General features: G+C 52.2%; 1 protein-coding gene across 1 annotated transcript in view; it reads right to left on the bottom strand.

The window, feature by feature from the left end:
• TTBK1 (tau tubulin kinase 1) overlaps window positions 1-12,484 on the bottom strand; it is a gene marked incomplete at its 3' end in the record, with an annotated part of 36,473 nt that extends 23,989 nt beyond the window's left edge. Inside the window, exons 1-11 of the mRNA XM_081293744.1 lie at window positions 12,338-12,484; window positions 6,669-6,816; window positions 6,280-6,353; window positions 5,938-6,078; window positions 5,085-5,189; window positions 4,684-4,749; window positions 4,341-4,433; window positions 4,133-4,258; window positions 1,967-2,121; window positions 834-1,065; window positions 420-595 (exon numbers count right to left, since the gene is read on the bottom strand). Coding sequence (XP_081149870.1) covers window positions 420-595; window positions 834-1,065; window positions 1,967-2,121; window positions 4,133-4,258; window positions 4,341-4,433; window positions 4,684-4,749; window positions 5,085-5,189; window positions 5,938-6,078; window positions 6,280-6,353; window positions 6,669-6,816; window positions 12,338-12,445 — 1,424 coding nt within the window. The 5' untranslated portion in view covers window positions 12,446-12,484. The remainder of the gene's footprint in view (window positions 1-419; window positions 596-833; window positions 1,066-1,966; window positions 2,122-4,132; window positions 4,259-4,340; window positions 4,434-4,683; window positions 4,750-5,084; window positions 5,190-5,937; window positions 6,079-6,279; window positions 6,354-6,668; window positions 6,817-12,337) is intronic.
• Between the last annotated feature and the right edge of the window lie 4,393 nt (window positions 12,485-16,877).

The following is a 16,877-nucleotide window of genomic DNA, read 5'->3' as shown; positions in this document are numbered from 1 at the left end:
GCTGGTCCCACCCTCACTCTGACTTCAGATCCCTCAGGCCTAACCCCCCAAACTGGCCTGTCCTCTCCTCCAGCTGTTCCATGAACCCTTCTTCCAGGACCCCTACCTTCAGCTGCTCTTGAGGAATTTGTAATTAGTGATTAGGAAAGTTCTGGAAGCATGCCCACCCACCAACTCTCCCCTCCCTCCTCATGGACCCAACCTAGCATGAGCTGAGACCTCTCTGGATGCCCCATGCCCTTACCTAGGCCACCACTGACCCCAGGCTGAGTCTGAACCCAGGCTGAGCATAACTGTCAACACTTCCCAGGGACACACCCCCGCCTCTGCCTCACACCTGACCTTTCCTGCAGACCAGCCATGTGAAGGTGCAGGAGATCACGGGGACCCTTAACCATCCCCTCCAGTCGCACACCCACCTCCTCTCATGTAGCTCCACCCGCCCATCCGCCGTGGAAAGCCTCTCCGACTCAGGGCTGTTGACCCTCCGGTAGCGTAGAGAACGCACTGGGGTTGTTGGGGAATCTGGGGGGGCACGCACAGGGGAGCTGGGGACTCCCACACCTCGGCTCTGCTCCTCCTCCACACAGGGGGTCTGCAGGAGAGGGGTACAGTGAGTTGGGGCTGACAGGTGGCTTTCTCAGGGTGAAAGGGATAAATGGATGATGAAGCTGATGAATCAAGGTCAGGGTGGTGGAGGGGACCAGGAAATGCAGGCAGGGCAAGAGGGCCAGGACTGGGCAGAGGGCACTGTGGAGGAACAATGTGGGGGACCCAAGGGTTGGGAATCGGGGTGGGGAGGCCACCTCGCCCTTCTCCCTGGCTGCAGTTACTTTGCCGATGTTGATGCGGAGTTTGTTGCGGTTGACATCCGTCTCCTCCCAGACTTCAGCCTCAGGACCCCCAGGGTGGGGGACAAGGTGGGGGGTAGGGCCCAGCCCCTCAGGGGGCCTCCCAGGCAGGATTGGGGGTGCATTCTCCTGGTCACTCAGGTGCTCGCCCTGTAGCACGTCCTCCGTGTTCTCCCGGAGCAGGTCTCCAGGCACTGGGGTCACATTGACCACCCTGGAAAGGCCAGGACGGGGCCATGGGCAAGGTTGGCAGGGGTGCCCTCTTCTCCCAAGGCCCCTCCTACCAGCGCAGGCCCTGGAGACCCCCGAGCATGGGCAGAGAGGAAGCCTAGCGAGGAGGCATCCTAGGTTCATCACCATCCCTGGCCCACAAGTCCTCTGAAACCATATCACTCAAGTTGGCAGGGTCATCAAGGAGACCACTGGGGACTGGCATGTCCCAGTTCTATTTACTCGAGAGATTCTGTGGTTTTCAGAGGCCCTGCAGAATTTCTAATGGCCCTCAGTGCCCGGCTTCCTTTAGACCTAGGAACAGGCCTCAAAAGAACCACGTTGAAGCTCCTCAAGCAGCCTGGTTACAGAACCGTACACCATAGTGTGCTGGCAAATCTGTGGAGTCTCCCTCCTAAGTGTGGCCCTGGGTTATCCATTCTAGTCCAGCCCCTCCCCAGACCACCTGACTCTGTGCCTGCCACATGGTCCTGAAAATGCTGACCCAGCCGTCACTAACATCCAGCAGGAGCACTTTGAAGGAAGGCATGGGCTGACTTCTCTCTTAGTCCCTGTGGAGTCCCCAAGGCATGCTATGCAAATTAATGAGTGATGAGAAGGGAAACTATGGGGCTCTGGAGATTTCACTTAGGATTCCTTGTTCCCCAGGGATCTAAGGTCAAAAGCTCCAAATGAGGAGATCACCCACTCTGCTTTCAGATCAAGGACTAGAGTTGTGGCAAAATTTCCTGAAGTTCCAGAACTCTGCTGGTGAGTACCAAGAATTGGAGAGACAACTGAGCTTGTCCAGGTAGGAAGAGGAGGAGAGGGCTGGCTTCTCGGCAGTGGCTCCAGGCAGGAGGTGGCCTGCTGCCCCACCTGCCATCACCCTTCCTGAGACTTACCCAAACATGGCTGCTGTCTGCCTGGTGTTCTGCTGGGGTGGGGTGGAGGTGCTCGTGGACAGGAGGGCATCCGTGCCCGCCTTCTCCCAGTCAAAGGCCTCATTCTCAGCAATGCCTCTCTCCTTCATGCTGTTCTCAAACACCGACATGATCAACTGCAGGGGGTGGGGGTGGTGGGAGGACAGAGAGGTGACCTCGGGGCTAGCCAGGTAGAAGGGGCAGTTGCTGGGATCATAGGGAGAAGAGAGGGGACTTCCAGGACAGGATGGGCCTACAGGGGGCATTGGAAGGAGAAGGGCACATTGATTTTAAATGAAAACATGCACAAGATATGCAAATGAGCATGCAAATTATCATCTTGGATTAAGCCCCACCAGCTGGACACAAGTCCTCTGAGATCTTTCCCTGATGACCATCCCCAAATGCCTCTGTCATTTCCACTGTCTCAGCAGGAAAATTAGCAGCCCTGAAGCACTAGGAGTTTCCACATGGAGTCGTGCTTGGCACAGGCTGTCCCTCTTGCTGGGTGCTTCTCCCAACATCCTCTTCCTGCCATCTAACTTCCCTCCCACACAGCTTCCCCTCTAATCGCTGGACAGGGGGGCATCCACCTGAATCGCTCACACATCTATTTGCCTGTTCCAGCAGCAGGCCCAGAGCCCAGCAGGAGATGCTCACAACTGTACAGTCTGGAGGACCCATGAGGCTGAGTCAGGGGACAACTCTGTCAGCAACGGGGGCTCTGGACTCAGGAAGTAGCAGGCAGCTCCAGACCCTCTGAGGCCCCCAGATCATTCCACTTCTGACTTGGGTCTCTTAAGAGTTCAAGGAGTTACTCTCTGCAGATAGTACCCACTTGCTCAAGGCCTACTGTGTGATCCACAGTGTCTGGGCTCCCCACAGGGTGCAGCACTGTCCCTGGCCCACAGTACTTTCCTGACAGCACGGCTGACACATCCCGCATCTCCCAATCAGGGTCAGTGGGCCCTATGGTGCACAGTGAGGGTGCCTCAGAAAGAGCACTGGACTTGGAGTCAGATGCACAGTCATGCAACGCATAATGGCGTTTTGGTCAACAACAGGTTGCATATGTGATAATGGCCCCATAAGATTACAGTGGAGTTGAAAATTTCCTGTCACCTGGTAAGTCATAGTTGTCATAAGGTCATAGTGCAAAGCATTACTCAATGTCTGTGGAGATGCTGGTGTAAAAGAGCCTACTACACTGCCAGTGGTATAAAAATATAATACACATAAGCCAGGTGCCTGAAACCCTAGAGACTCGGGAGGCTAAGGCAGGAGGACTGCAATTTTGAAGCCAGCCTGGGCAAATTAGTGAGACCCTGCTACAAAACAAAACATAAAAAGGGCTGGAGATGTAGCTCAATGGTATAGCACCCCTGGCTTCCATCCCCAGTACTGGAAAAAAATACAATTATGTTCTGTACCTAATATATACTTTTTATAATTATGTTATGGAGTATACCGCAACTTAAAAAAAAAAGTTTTCTACAAAACACTTTGCTGAGCACCACAGTAGCAGTTCCCCTCAGGTTTGTTGTGTCACTTGTTCTCATCATTTTCTTTTGCGCTTGATATAATCTCATATTGTTCACCGTGGCCCCCGGAGAAATAGGCTGTATCATGTATACATGCACACCATCCAGCCTGGGTGGGCAGTAGATACACCCTCTAGGCCTGTGTAACTGCACTCTATGATATTCACAATGACAAAGTAAGAACAGATTTCTCAGAATGCATCCTTGCCATTAAACGATGCATAACTGTATCTGAGCCCAGGCCTCCTCCTCACCATGATACCACCTCAGTTTTACACCTCAGAAATGGGAACAATCATCCCATGTGGCTTCCTGAAATTTTGGTATAAAATACTTGAGAGCACATGTATTGGAATAATAACATTGTCCAATTGTCATCAAAGGCTTCTTTTGAAGCTTGAATGGCACTAAGAACAGGGCCAGCTCTTGATCCATCTAAGCTGTTACTACTGTTTACAAGGGAGGGTACAGAACAGTTTGGTGCAGTTAGAAGACCGAAGGAAGCGCTTAGAGTCAGCTCCAGGCCTTGATGAGAATGGGCTCTGCTGAATGATGGTCACCCCCGGAGTGGTGTCCAGGGCTACAGGAGCAAGCCCCAGGCTCCCACCTGGTAATCAGGCTTGGTGAAGTAGTCGAGGCTGGCGATGTGGTCCAGGAAGAGGTGGAACTCAGAGGGCATATGCTTCAGCAGCATTCGATGCTCGTACTTCTCCTTGATCATTCCCACCTGTTCCTGGAGGCAAGAAGAGGGTGGAGAGATGGAACCCCAGCTGCCCCCACCCCTGCCTCCTTGGACCCAGCTGTGTGGGTCTCACCTTGTCCTTGATCTTCCTCCATGGCAGCTGGCCCACTGCAAACTCCACCAGCATGTAGAAGAGGGACCACAGGTCATCGTGGCGGCCCATCTCCTGTGGGGGTGGGGAAGGAGTGATTTGTAGGGGGAACAGAAGGCCTGGAATCCCTGAAGGAAAGGCAGAGGGTAACATCTGGGGGATCCAACAGTGGAGCCTTCCTCCACGCCAGGGCCTCCAGCAGGGTAGATTCACTCCAGCCCCTGCCCCGCTCCTCTCTCCACCCTGACTCCCTATCCTGGCTGCACACTTCGCCCCAACCTTGCCCATTCTGCCCCCATCCCACAGCACAGCCTCTGTCACTCACCCGGTTCTTGTGGGCATTGACTGATGCATAGCGAACAGTCCCCCGAAACCCGGCCACATTCCGAGGCTGCAGAGGAGAGACCACAACCAGGAAGCTCACCCTTAGCCCCTGACCTCAGCCACATCTCAGCCCTGCCACCAATAGGACCCTGATCCATTGCCTGCCTCCACCTGCCAGAGAGCAGGAAGGTTACAGAGTGTGGCTGTGACATCTGACAAGGGCCCAGTTAGGGGCAGAGGGATGGGCCGGGCTGACCCAAGAGGTGGGGGTGCTATGCTGAAGATGAGGCCAGGCCAGCTTAAGCAGTTGCAAGAAAAGTCGGTGAAGGGTCCCCACATGGGGGGGGCAGTGTGTGTGTCACTGTCCTGACAATCCAGAACTCTGTGCGCAGTGGTACTCACCGGTCGGACATCCCCTGTGGTGTTGGTGTACTGCCGGGCCAGCCCAAAGTCCAGCATGTAGCACTTCCTATAGGTGGAAGGCAGCCTGCCCATGGCAAAGTTGGACTGGAAAAAGACGAGCTATGAGCCCTGGGGGCTCCTACCCCCAGGATTCCCCAAGAAATAGCTCTGCAGTGGGGAAGGACCCCAACCCCACCTACTCTCACACTCAAGGGGACAGCTCTATTTACATGGGTGCCACAGGTGTGATTGTCCTCATTTTAGAGATGAGGAAGCTGAAGGTCAAAGAGGTGAGTGGGCTTCTCTGAGACCACATAGCAAGTGACAACCCAGCTAGGCTTCAAACCCCGATCTGCTCAGCCCTATGTCCTCACACTCCCCGTCAAGGCAGCGTGGTTTGTGTATCTGTCCTGCTCTAAGGTAGCAGATCTATATTGTTCTTGCTGTGTGTCCTTGGGCCATTCAAATAACTTTTCTGGGCCTCAGTTTTCATCCCTTTACATAGGATTTTTTTTTTCTAGCACCAAGATTCAAGTTATCACAAAACTGGTTACCTGGAATTCCTTACCAAGCCCCAACCCTCTGTCTCCTTCCTTCATCTGTTTGTCCTCTCCCAACCCTGTCACCTTTCTAGGTTCAAGGGATACTCAGGTCAGGGGTGAGGAATTAAGAGGAGCAGAAAACAGAGGTGGGGGCTGGGCAGATTGTGTGCTCATGGGCAGCAGGGAGAGGAGATGGGGCTTGGGGTAGAGAGCAGGAGGGGTTTGGGCACAAGAGGCTGACCCAGCCCAACCACTGTCATAAAGAAGAAACCAGCGCCCAGAGGTGGAGAGGAGGAGCGGTGCAGGCTCACCGGCTTGATGTCACGGTGCAGAAAGCCCACGGAGTGAATGGCCTCAATGGACTCCAGGATCTGCTTGCCCAGCCGCAGCGTGGTGCTCAGCGTGAAAGTACCTCGTGGCTGGCTGCGACGCAGGTCAGCCAGGTTCCGGCCCTGGGGGTTTAGGGGCGCAGACCCGCCTCAGCTGCACCCCAACCACCACCACTGTGATGCTCTGCCCAGCCTTGCCCCATGTGCTGTTCCCATCCCGGGCTCATTTCTCAAGGGGCCATGGTCTCCCCTCCCTGCTCCCATCCCTGAGGTGCAGCCCCAGATCTTTGGAGGGAGGTTGGAGGATGCGCTGGGAGGGCTCACCTGCAGCTGCATCACGACATAGTTAAACTTCTCGTTCCTGCCACAGCCAATGAACCTGCATACGTGGTCCTTCCCTAGGGGGGACAGACAGGACCTCCCAACTCCTGCTCTTTCCTCCTCACTTCCAGCCCTAAGTGGGTGCCTGGTGCATTCTGGCTCCCACCTCCCCACTCCCTGGCCCATGGAGGCCTCTGCCATCTCCTCCCCCTGCCCTCAGCCCCATCTTCTCTCCTACACTCTGGCTCCATCTCCTCCTAGAAGCCACAGACCCGTCTCCCTCCTTCATCACCAACGCAGCCTCGCCCCATCACTCTCTGAGACTTGGATCCCACCTCTCTCAGCCCTGAGCTCCATCACCTCTGCCCCATCCCCGTGCCCTGGGTCCATACCTTGTAATTTTTTGAGCACAGCCACCTCCATCTTGAGAACCTGCTTGGGCTGCTGGGCTGACTCCACCTTGAGGGCCACGTTCTCCCTGGTCAGCAGGTCCATGGCCTCGTAGATCTCGCCAAAGCCCCCGCCCCCGATCTTTTTCAGCTATGAGAGGAGGGAGAGGAGTCCTCAAGGATCAAACTGAGCACATGCTCATTCCACTTCTGTGCATTGGGTCCTCCATTGATGGGGAAGGGGATATACTTGAAGGGAGGACCCCATATTTCCTGCTGTTTCCCATCAGTGTCCCCCACCTTCCCTCCTCTCCTAGTGCCTCCAGACAGACAGCTCAGTCCATAGATATACAACTACACAACTACACACACACGCACATGTGCGCACATATATACCACACACACACACACACAAGACCAGAGGTCAGAGTAGAAAAAGTTATGAAATCAGTGATTCTACACAGACACAAAGATAAGCCTGTCTATACAGAGTTCTAGAGAGATCATCGGCCACTCTGATTCTCTTCTTCTCTAAGACAACAAAGACCATGATCTCCCCGTGCTGAGCCCCCAAACAGAAGGAAAAATAATTCCAGAACCTCTAAGCCTCAGGATGGGGGCTGACACTTCCTGGGACTGTCAGTCTCCTGAAAGATGTCAACAGAGGGAGAGAATACATGGGGGAGGGATTCAGTGAAGGGTGTCCATGACCCATGCCCACTGGAGAAGCCCACACCACACCTGAGGTCCCTGGTCAGATGCCCAAAGTCTCCTCTCCAGGGAAGGGGGTGCTGTTGAAGAAGGGTGGGAATGAGCTGTGGAGAAGAATATAACCTCACGATCTGACCCTTGAGGCCCTCTTCCTGCAGCATCCCAGAGCAGGCAGTGAGAAGAGCCGAAGAGAACCGTGATAAAGAACTGGCAGAGGAGACGAGGAGAGTTATGGAGAGGGATTAAAAATAATTTGGGGGGGGCTGGGGATGTGGCTCAGTGGTGGAGTGCTCGCCTAGCACGGGCAAGGCCCTGGGTTCGATCCTCAGCACCACATAAGAATAAATAAATAAAATAAAGGTATTGTGTCCAACTACAACTGAAAAATAAAAACATTAAAAAAATAATTTTGGCTTCACATCTGTGATCCCAGATTCTCCAGCTACTCAGGAGGCTGAGATAGGAGGGTCACAAGTGTGAAGCCAGCCTGAGCAACTTAGCAAGATCCTGTCTCAAGATATAGCTCAGTGGTAGAATGCCCTGGGTTTGATCCCCAGCATAGCAGGGGGAAATCTTTTCACCTGAGAGGTCCAGGGGTCTTGGATGGGTGAAGACACTGTTGGCAGTGAAGAGGGAACAGGAAGAAGGCACTGAGTTCTACGTACAGCCAGGCACGGTGGCACATGCCTGTAATCCCAGTGGCTCGGGGGGGGGGGGGGGGCTGAGGCAGGAGGATCGCCAGTTCAAAACCATCCTCAGCAAAAGTGAGGCACTAAGCAACTCAATGAGACCCTGTCTACCTGTCTATAAATTAAAAGTACAAAAAGGCTGGGGATTTGGCACAGTGGTCTAATGCCCCTGAGTTCAATCCATGGTACCCTCCCCCACCAAAAAAAAAAAAAAAAAAAAAAGAATAAAAGAAAGATGTACAGCTGTCTGGGCATGGTAGCACACACCTGTAATCCCAGTGGCTCAGCAGGCTGAGGCAGGAGGATTGGGAGTTCAAAGCCAGCCTCAGCAACTTAACGAGGCCCTAAGCAAGTCAGCAAGACCCTGTCTCTACATACAATATTAAAAAGGGCTGGGATGTGGCTCAGTGGTAAAGCACCCCTGGGTTCAATCTCTGGTACCAAAAAAAAAAAAAAATACAGCGGATTCTCACCTCTTCAGGGAGCCTGCCCACATGGGTGGTCTGCCCTCCCTAAGTCCTCTGTGTCCTGTTAGCTCTACCTCTCCAGTGTAGCTGGGCTCTGACAGTCCAGCAGGTAAACTCCTGAGTCTCTGCCACTTTTGCTCCTGGAACTCCAAGAATGACTGCTGAATGGTGGTTGAAACGGAGTGGAAGAAGGAAGAGCCCAGGGCAGAGCCAGCTGGAGGACTGGAATGGGAGTTCCAGAAAGTTAAAGTGAAATCACTCCAGAGAGAAAAGGGTGAAGGAAAGATTGAGAAGACAAAGCTGAAGTGGGAACACGAGGAAAAGGGAAGGACCTTGAGAGACCAGAGTAGCTTTCTGCTTGTGATGAGTTAGTCTGACTGGGAGAATTTCAGAACCACAGGGGACTGAAGCAAACTCAAGGGACACCGTGGCATGGTTTCCTCTGGGAACTTCCAACACCAGGGAAACACTAATGTCTTCCAGATTCCTCTATGGTTAGCTGTGTGTGAGAACCAGGAAAGGCAGGGGAAGGAGCAGCAAGGCATCCCCAGTTCACAGACAGCGGATCCCCAAGGCTTCATTGGAGAAGCAGCAGTGAGAAAGGTCACATGAGTCCCTGTTGTGTACAAAGGGAAAACAGACACAGGGAGGACAGTCGCTCACCCGGGGCCACACTGCTAGTAACTAGCAAAGCTGGGTTTCAAAGAACCCAAGCAACTGGAGGGAGAATCCACACTGGCATAGAATCCACTGCATTGTGAGGAGCCCTGAACCGTATCAGTGTGAGGGTTGAGATTCAAGCCGGGGCTGCCAGCCTCCCAAATGCTTGCTGGAGGAAAGGAAGGCAAGCTCAAAGCAGCAGAGATAGTTCTGACACCTACTCCCCAATTTCCCAGGGTGCCTAAGGGTGCTCCTGTACTGCCTTCATTCCAGACAGAGCCTATTTCTCCTTCCTTGATTCTTTTCTTACCCCTATCCTGTCAGAGAAACCCCCTCTGGTGGGGAGCTGGCAGGGAGCACTCAATCAGCACCCCATCTCCACCTGCCCGATGACTAGGGCCCACTTTTCTTTTCTGTATTTTTTTTGGGGGTGTACCAGAGATGGAACACTTAACCACTGAGCCACATCCCCAGCCCTTTCTTATATTTTATTTAGGGACAAAATAATATCAAAATATCAAAATAATATCAAAAAACAAAATATCTCGCTGAGTTGCTTAGGGCCTCACTAAGTTGCTGAGGCTGGCTTTGAACTGGCAATTCTCCTGCCTCAGACGCCCAAGCCCCAGAAATTATAGGCATGCACCATCATGCCTAAGAATAATAATAGTATCAGTGACTAAGCCCCTGATACTATTTGAGATTCATGAAAATGTTTTATTTCAAAGTCAGAAGGAAAAAAATAAATGTTTAGGTCAAGGGAAAAATTTGATATACTATATGATTGTACTGCTTTTATTTATTTTTATTTATTTATTTTTTGTGGTGCTAGGGATTGAACCCGGAGCCTTGTGCAAGCACTGTACCAACTGAGCTATATCCCCAGCCCCTGATTATATTCCTTTTATATGAATATAGTTATAAAAATAGAATTTTTAGTGCTTTATTATGGAAGGAGGAGTCATGAAGGTAAGAGTGGAGCAGGTTCATGAAAGTCATAATGCAGCCCTGCTCACAGCCCCTGACCACGAATATTCTCTCAATCCCTCTTTGCCAGACCGTGTTCCTCCCCTCCTCCTACATTTTTTTCATGAGCTCAACCGCTGTTGAAGAAGCTCCCTAAACTGGAAAAGAAATTTGACACAATAGGACAAGCATTTACTTGGGAAGAAGGAGACCTGGGTTCTTGGTCCAACTCTGGGGGAACTGGGTGAATTTCTTAAACTTTTTGAGTCTCCATTTTCCCTCCTTTATAAAATGAAGAGAATCACACTACAATTGATCACAAATATCCCTTCAACTCTGTGGATGGGCTGATTTTTGGTGACTCTGTTGACCCAGCAGTCAAACAGAGCTGGTCTTGAATTTAGCAACTGCTAATCTCTAGGGCTCAGTTTCCACACCCATGAAATGGGAGGAATAGCAGTATCTCCTGCATAAGTAGTTGAAGAAACTATGTAAGGCATTTTGCACAGCACCTGACAACAGTAAATGAGCAAAACAAATAAATACTAAGTTTTTATTGCTGTTTGTATTCTGATTCTGATGAACACCCCCAACAAGGACAAAATGTTCTCATTTTTAAATGCTCTATCTAGTGCCACTGACCCTCATATTCTCCTGGCCATAGCCCATTTCTAGGCTGTTTTTTTCTTGGTTCCAGAGTTCTGACTCCCGTCTCAGTGACATCCTTCACTAAGGAGTGCACCTGGTCCCTCAACCTCTCCAGTTCTTCAGGGGCTGGGAGGGGGGCGGGGTATACTTGCTCTTCCCCAGCTTCCCCTTATCATTTCTTGCCCCGCTCATACCCATTCCCTCCTTCACAAAGCACAAGGAAGTCCTAGCCTAAACTCAGCATGTGAACACTCTTTACTCAAGCCTCAGTGTAAACGCCATTCTGCTTCCCATCTTCCATACACTAAGCTCTTGTGCTAGGGACCCGGGGGTCTTGGAGGAACACTCCTTACTTAACAGACCCTCTTTCCTTTTATGACTGTCCTGTTACTTTTCCTCTCAGGAAGTCTCCCTGAGGACATAGCTTCTTCTCTTTATCTCTCCGGGCCCTAGTAGTCTCCTCCTCTCCTCCTCTTCAGTCCCCACCCCCACCCTTTGCCTCTTTCCTGGACCTCCAGGGGACCTGAACCGCCTGGTGACCGTTGCTATGGAGACCCGCCTGCACCCAGACCCCACCCTCCCCTCCAAAAACCAAACCCTGGGTGAGCTGATCCTCCCTCCCACCAGAGCATGCCAGGTGCGCACGCGCGAACACACACACACACACACACACACACACACACACACACACGTGTAAACCTGACCTCTGTCATTCTCCTTTCCTTCCTCCAGGCTTCCCACTCCCCTGCAGAACCACAAGCTCACACACTAGTTTCCCCCACTCTACCGCCCCATATCATCTCGCCTCTATAATGATGAGGACACCAGAGCGCTCTTAAATGACTTAAATAGGATAGGGGCTAATTTACCGTAAGTTCTCCTTCCCCAGACACTGCCATCCCCCCAACCCTCACGTTGCTCCCTCCCACCCAGGCTCAAGAAGGCTCGGACTACAACTCCCAGCAGGCCTAGCAGCCTGAAGTCCTGGGCTGGATGAGCAAGGCACGCTGGGAAATGGAGTCTCGGCGTGTTGCACCTGCCGCAGGAACCGGCGAGGGGAGGAGGGTGGATGGAGAAGATGGAGTGCAGATGCGGTGGGAGCTGCCCGCAAGGCCTCTTTTCCCAAACCCAGGCCTTTCCATCCTCCGCGGAAGCGGAGGAACACATGTCCATTCACTGCCCTTCTCCAAGGTCCGGCAGAGAAAGAGGTCCCTCCCCCACACCTCCCTCCTCCGCACCCTGGGTTCTGCAGCTCCTGCCCAGACATCCAACCAAGAGTTGTTCCAGGCAGGGCCCGAGCAACGTGACCTGGCCGGGAAAGAGGGTGAGAGAGGGCGGGGTAGGAGAGAGGTACTGGGAAAAAGCGATTGTCCACACGTGTGGGCAAAACAATGACCTGCAAGCAGTATGCAAATAAGCCCAGGGACACCTCCCTCTTAGGGTAGAAGCTCCAAGGGCACCTGTCTTAACAAGTCTCCAGGTTCTCGCCTCCCTCTCCCCACCCCTCTCTCTGCCCCACCGGGTCACTCACCACCTTCCAGCGATCCTTGACCACGTAGTTGGCCGGCAGGATGTCGGCCTGCTCCCCTCCCCCACTCATGTTGGTTTCGTCCTTAAGAGCGGCCGCTAGGCACTGCATCCGCCAGCCCGAGGGAGGGGTGTCCGCAGGGCCTGCCCTGGTGGGGCCATCTACCTGGGGGAATGGGGGAGTGACCGTGAGCGGAGCAGGCTGCTGACCCAGAACTACCTGGCAGATTTTGAGAAGAGCTCAACTGGCAGACATCCTTTCTGGCCCACAGGGCAGATGCTATAGAGCTCACTGGGGAAGCACTCCTCCATGATGGAGGTCAGTGAAGGGAGATACTACAAACTACAGCAACAGAACACATACGTTGATGAAACAAGGAGAGGACAATGGTATGTGAACAGGAAGTGGGAAAACCGTTTTACCAAAGAGACATGCTTACTAACGTGGAGAAGACTCATCAACCAAGGGATCATACTAAACTGGGACTTATGCTTGTGGTAGGGGACAACTAAGCCAAGAAGGACCAGTCTGAGTGGTCCATTGGTGATCCCCAGAACCCATATCTCCCCTGTGCCACAACATGCCCAAAGAGCTGTTCATCAGAGGCTTAGTAAAAAGGGAAGATCTTCTGATCAAGGGGCAACCAATGGGAGACCCAAACCAGAGTGACCTGCTAACCAACATGGAGATATGATCATCAAGGAAATGAGGAGATACATGACACCCCATGAGTGAAGAAGATGCAGCTGCTGAGGGGCAATCACCTTTAGTAGTGAGAGACTCACACAGCCCTGGGCTGGAAAGCCAGTGAGCTGGGTCCTGGGTGAACACAAGATGATGGGCTCAAGACATGGATTTCAGAGGGATGCCAGCCCTGTGGCCATTCTGAAGAGACAAAGCCAGACTCAATTGGGGAGAACAGGACAGTGGGGAGCAGCCTAGCAAAGGCAGGAGTGACTGAAAATAGCAGATAGGTGGGCATGAGGTGAGAGAGTCTCTGACCACATCTCTCTGGGTCTGCTCAGAAATCAACTAGAAAGAACACAGAATGAGTAAAAGGTGAATATCAGGGAGAGTGTCCCAACTGTGAGGGATGGGAAAGCCAGGCACATATTACCCAGAAAAATATGTGCGTATGTGTGCGTCTCTGCATGTCTGACTGTCTGTATTGTACAGGTGTGTAGGCATGCACTTTCTAGGTCTCTGCCAATCCAGAACAGGATTTGGAACCCGAATCTTGTCCTCTCCTCTTTCCCCTACACTTTTTACATGCAGGATGCTGTGCCCTCATGGTGACCCTGGAGAGTCACACATAGAAGAGAAAGAAGTTATTTAGGTTGGGGATTGGAGATGGGAGGGAGGCCCCAGGGGAGGTTAAATCTATAGATGGGGTGGGAACCACATTAACCCAACTTTCCTCAGGATGGGATAATTTTCAGGGGTCCTGTTTCTAGACATCATAATAAGGGGACAGAGTGGGAAATCCTTCAACAGGTCACGGTGTGCTGTGGCAGACATGAAAGAAGAGAATCTTCATGGGGAGCTACACAGTCATTCTTTTTCTTAAAATGACTAAATTCAGTTGTTTCCTCTAATCCACACTCTTCTCTCCCGCTGAAGTGGGATACAGAGCATCAGGGATTTGGAGGGCACTGAGGGCAATGAAAGATGAGGTTCTGCAATAAAGGTGGAGGAGACAGATTGAGGACAAGACTGAAGAAATAATTGAACTGGTGAGGAGAGGGCCTTAAAAAGTTGAACTTGGGCTAGAGGTGTAACTCAGTGATTGGGAGCATGGTTAGCATGTTCAAAGCTCTGGGTTCAATATCCAGCAACATCAAAAAATAAATAAAGAGATGTTGAGAGCTGGGGGCATAGCACAATGTTGGAGTGCTTCCCTAGCATTTATGATACTCTGAGTTTCATCCCAAGCACCACAAAAAAAGAAAAAGAAAAAAAGAAAGAAGTTGAACTGGGTGAACTCTGGTGGGTCTTCCAGTCCTGTGATGGTGGAATATGTAGGTGGATAAGGAAAATTTATGTCCTGCTCCCATATAGATGGGCAAGCTTAAAAGGTGAAGTGGAAAAAGGGAGACCTGCTGCTCCCTCTCCACTGTCCTTCCCATTCCTGTCTACCTCAGGAGGACTACATTCAGCTTCCATGAGGGTAAAAGGCACAACATAAGAAACGTGGCTGCCCCATTCCTGCGCTTCAGGCCTCTCTGGACATGTAGTGAGAAGGAGGATTTCTAATAATGTCTCTCAGAGTGTGATATATGGGACCAGCAACATGGGGTGTATGTGTGTGTGTTTTCTAAGTGCTTGGGAGTGCATTGTGGTATGTGAATATAAGTGTTGATGTGTAACTATGAAAGATGTGAACCAAGTGTGGGTGGGTATTTGGGAGCCCAGGTGTAAGAGGCCATGAATCAGACAGAGCCTTGAGGGGTAATGGGAACAGGTGGAAAAAGGTGTAGAAGAGAGCAGTGGGGAATGAAAGGGATCTGGAGTGACAGGATAAGAGGAGGGGGTTGGTAAGATAGAGACAAGTGAGAGATCATGATGACAGGTGAGAGATCATGATGACAGTTGAAGAAGTGACAGGACCCTAAGAGCGTTTGGGGGCAGAGTTGACGGCTGGAGAAGTAGGTAAAGGAGAATAGTAGAAGGAATGGAAGGACCAAGGACCAGGGAGAGAGGGTCTGGAGACAGCTGAATGACTTGTCAGAGGTGACAGGAGAGTCAGGCGTGAAGCCATAGGGACAAGGGACTGAGGTGAGTAGAGAGGGGTAAAACCCCAAGGGGACAGGCTGGAGAGGGTGGGTCTGTGTGCGGGGGCGGGGAGCGGTTCCAGGCCTCGGGCTGCGGCCCAGGCTGTGTAGGCCAGCGTCCCAGCTCTGGCAGCGGCGACGGCAGCGGGGAGGGGGAGTCGGAGCCGGCTGCGCTGGGAGGAGAGCCAGGCCCGAGGCCCGATGAGCCCCGCAGAAGGAGCCCCCGCCCGGACCCCCGGCCGCCCGCCCGGCCCCGCCCCGCCCCGCCTCACCTGCTCTGTGCCCGCTGCGGCTGCGGCTGCGGCGGCGGCGGAGGCAGCGGCTCGGGGCGGCGCATCCCCCGTGGCCGGGGCGGGGCGGGGGCGGGGGCGGCTCAGTGCGGCGCTGGGCGGCCCGCTCCCTCCGGTGGCGGCGGCGGCGGCGGCGGCGGTCTCCGGAACCGGACCATCCCGGCCCGGCCCGGCCCCGATCCTCCTCGGGCGACCGCGGCGGCGGCGACGGCAGAGCGGGGAGCTGCCCACAATGCACTGCGCCGCCAGCATCAGCACCAGCCCTGACATCACCGCCCCACCGCCCGGCCTTTACATCACCGCCCTTTCTCTGACATCACGTTCCACCCTGCCCCTCTCTACATTCCTCCAGCCCTAGGACTCTCTTAGATGGATCCGCTCCAGCAAATACTCCTAACTGGTCTCTACCATTCACATGACCCCACGCCCCTGGAGGGCCCCATCACTCTTTACCTGTCCCCATAAAACTTACCTGTCTCCATCACTCTTTATCTTTCCACTTCCAGAACGTCCCTGTCACTCTGCCTCATCTAACTACCCCATTTCATCTTCCAGAGGTTCTTATTACTTTTCTCTAAAACCATTTTCCCTAATCTCCCATAAATCTCCATCACCCACCTCTTCTGAGCATCCCAAACTTGAACCCTCCAACCCTCACCTGTAATTCTCAACTCACGTCAGATATGCCTTATCTCCTGACTTAACCTCTATTTCTTTGGCACCTTCTCCCATCTGTTGAAAAACTCTGCTATTGTGTCTAATTGCTTACCAAATAAGATACACACTCTTTACTGTGACATTAAAAACTCTTCCCAACATGTGCCCATAAGGCTACTACTCCCCTTCTGACAGATGGGATTACTCAATATTCTCTGAATATACTCTGCACTCTGTCTTGTCAATTCTTCCTTCCTTCTATTGTTTATGCCTTCCACAAATGCATACTGAGCATCTTCTGCAACAACAACAATAATAATAGCAGCGGCCATTTATTTCTGCCAGACACTGATTAACTTTACACATATTAGCTCATTTATTCATTTTAACCTCCCTATGACCTAAGAGTAACTATTGTTACCTCCTATTTTATAAATGAGAAAATTAAACTACAGAGAAGTAATTTGTATTAGTTTACCTAGCTAGCAAGTGATAGAACTTGGATACAAACCCAGATCCATAGTCCATGGGCCTAAGCCCCATGCTGGGGGAAAGGATCACTGAGTCAGGGCAATCTTCTCAGAGGAGGCACTTTCAATTGTAATTTGAAGAATGAGTGGGAGTTTGCCTACAGATAAATGGGACCAGGGCAGAGGGAGGGACCAACTTCCAGGAGAAGACAGCATGAGGCTAGGGATGGACATGCAAGATCATGAAAGGCCTGTGTATCATGATAACATGATTGGATTTTCTTCATTTGGGTTTTGGAAGTGAAGTGAATACTGTGATGAGATATCCATATTCCCATTTTAAAAATCTAGGTAT

This window comes from Spermophilus citellus, assembly GCF_964194105.1.
Source record: "Spermophilus citellus genome assembly, chromosome: 5".
NCBI classification, from domain to species: domain Eukaryota; kingdom Metazoa; phylum Chordata; class Mammalia; order Rodentia; family Sciuridae; genus Spermophilus; species Spermophilus citellus.
This window is presented reverse-complemented; position numbering and strand designations above follow the sequence as displayed.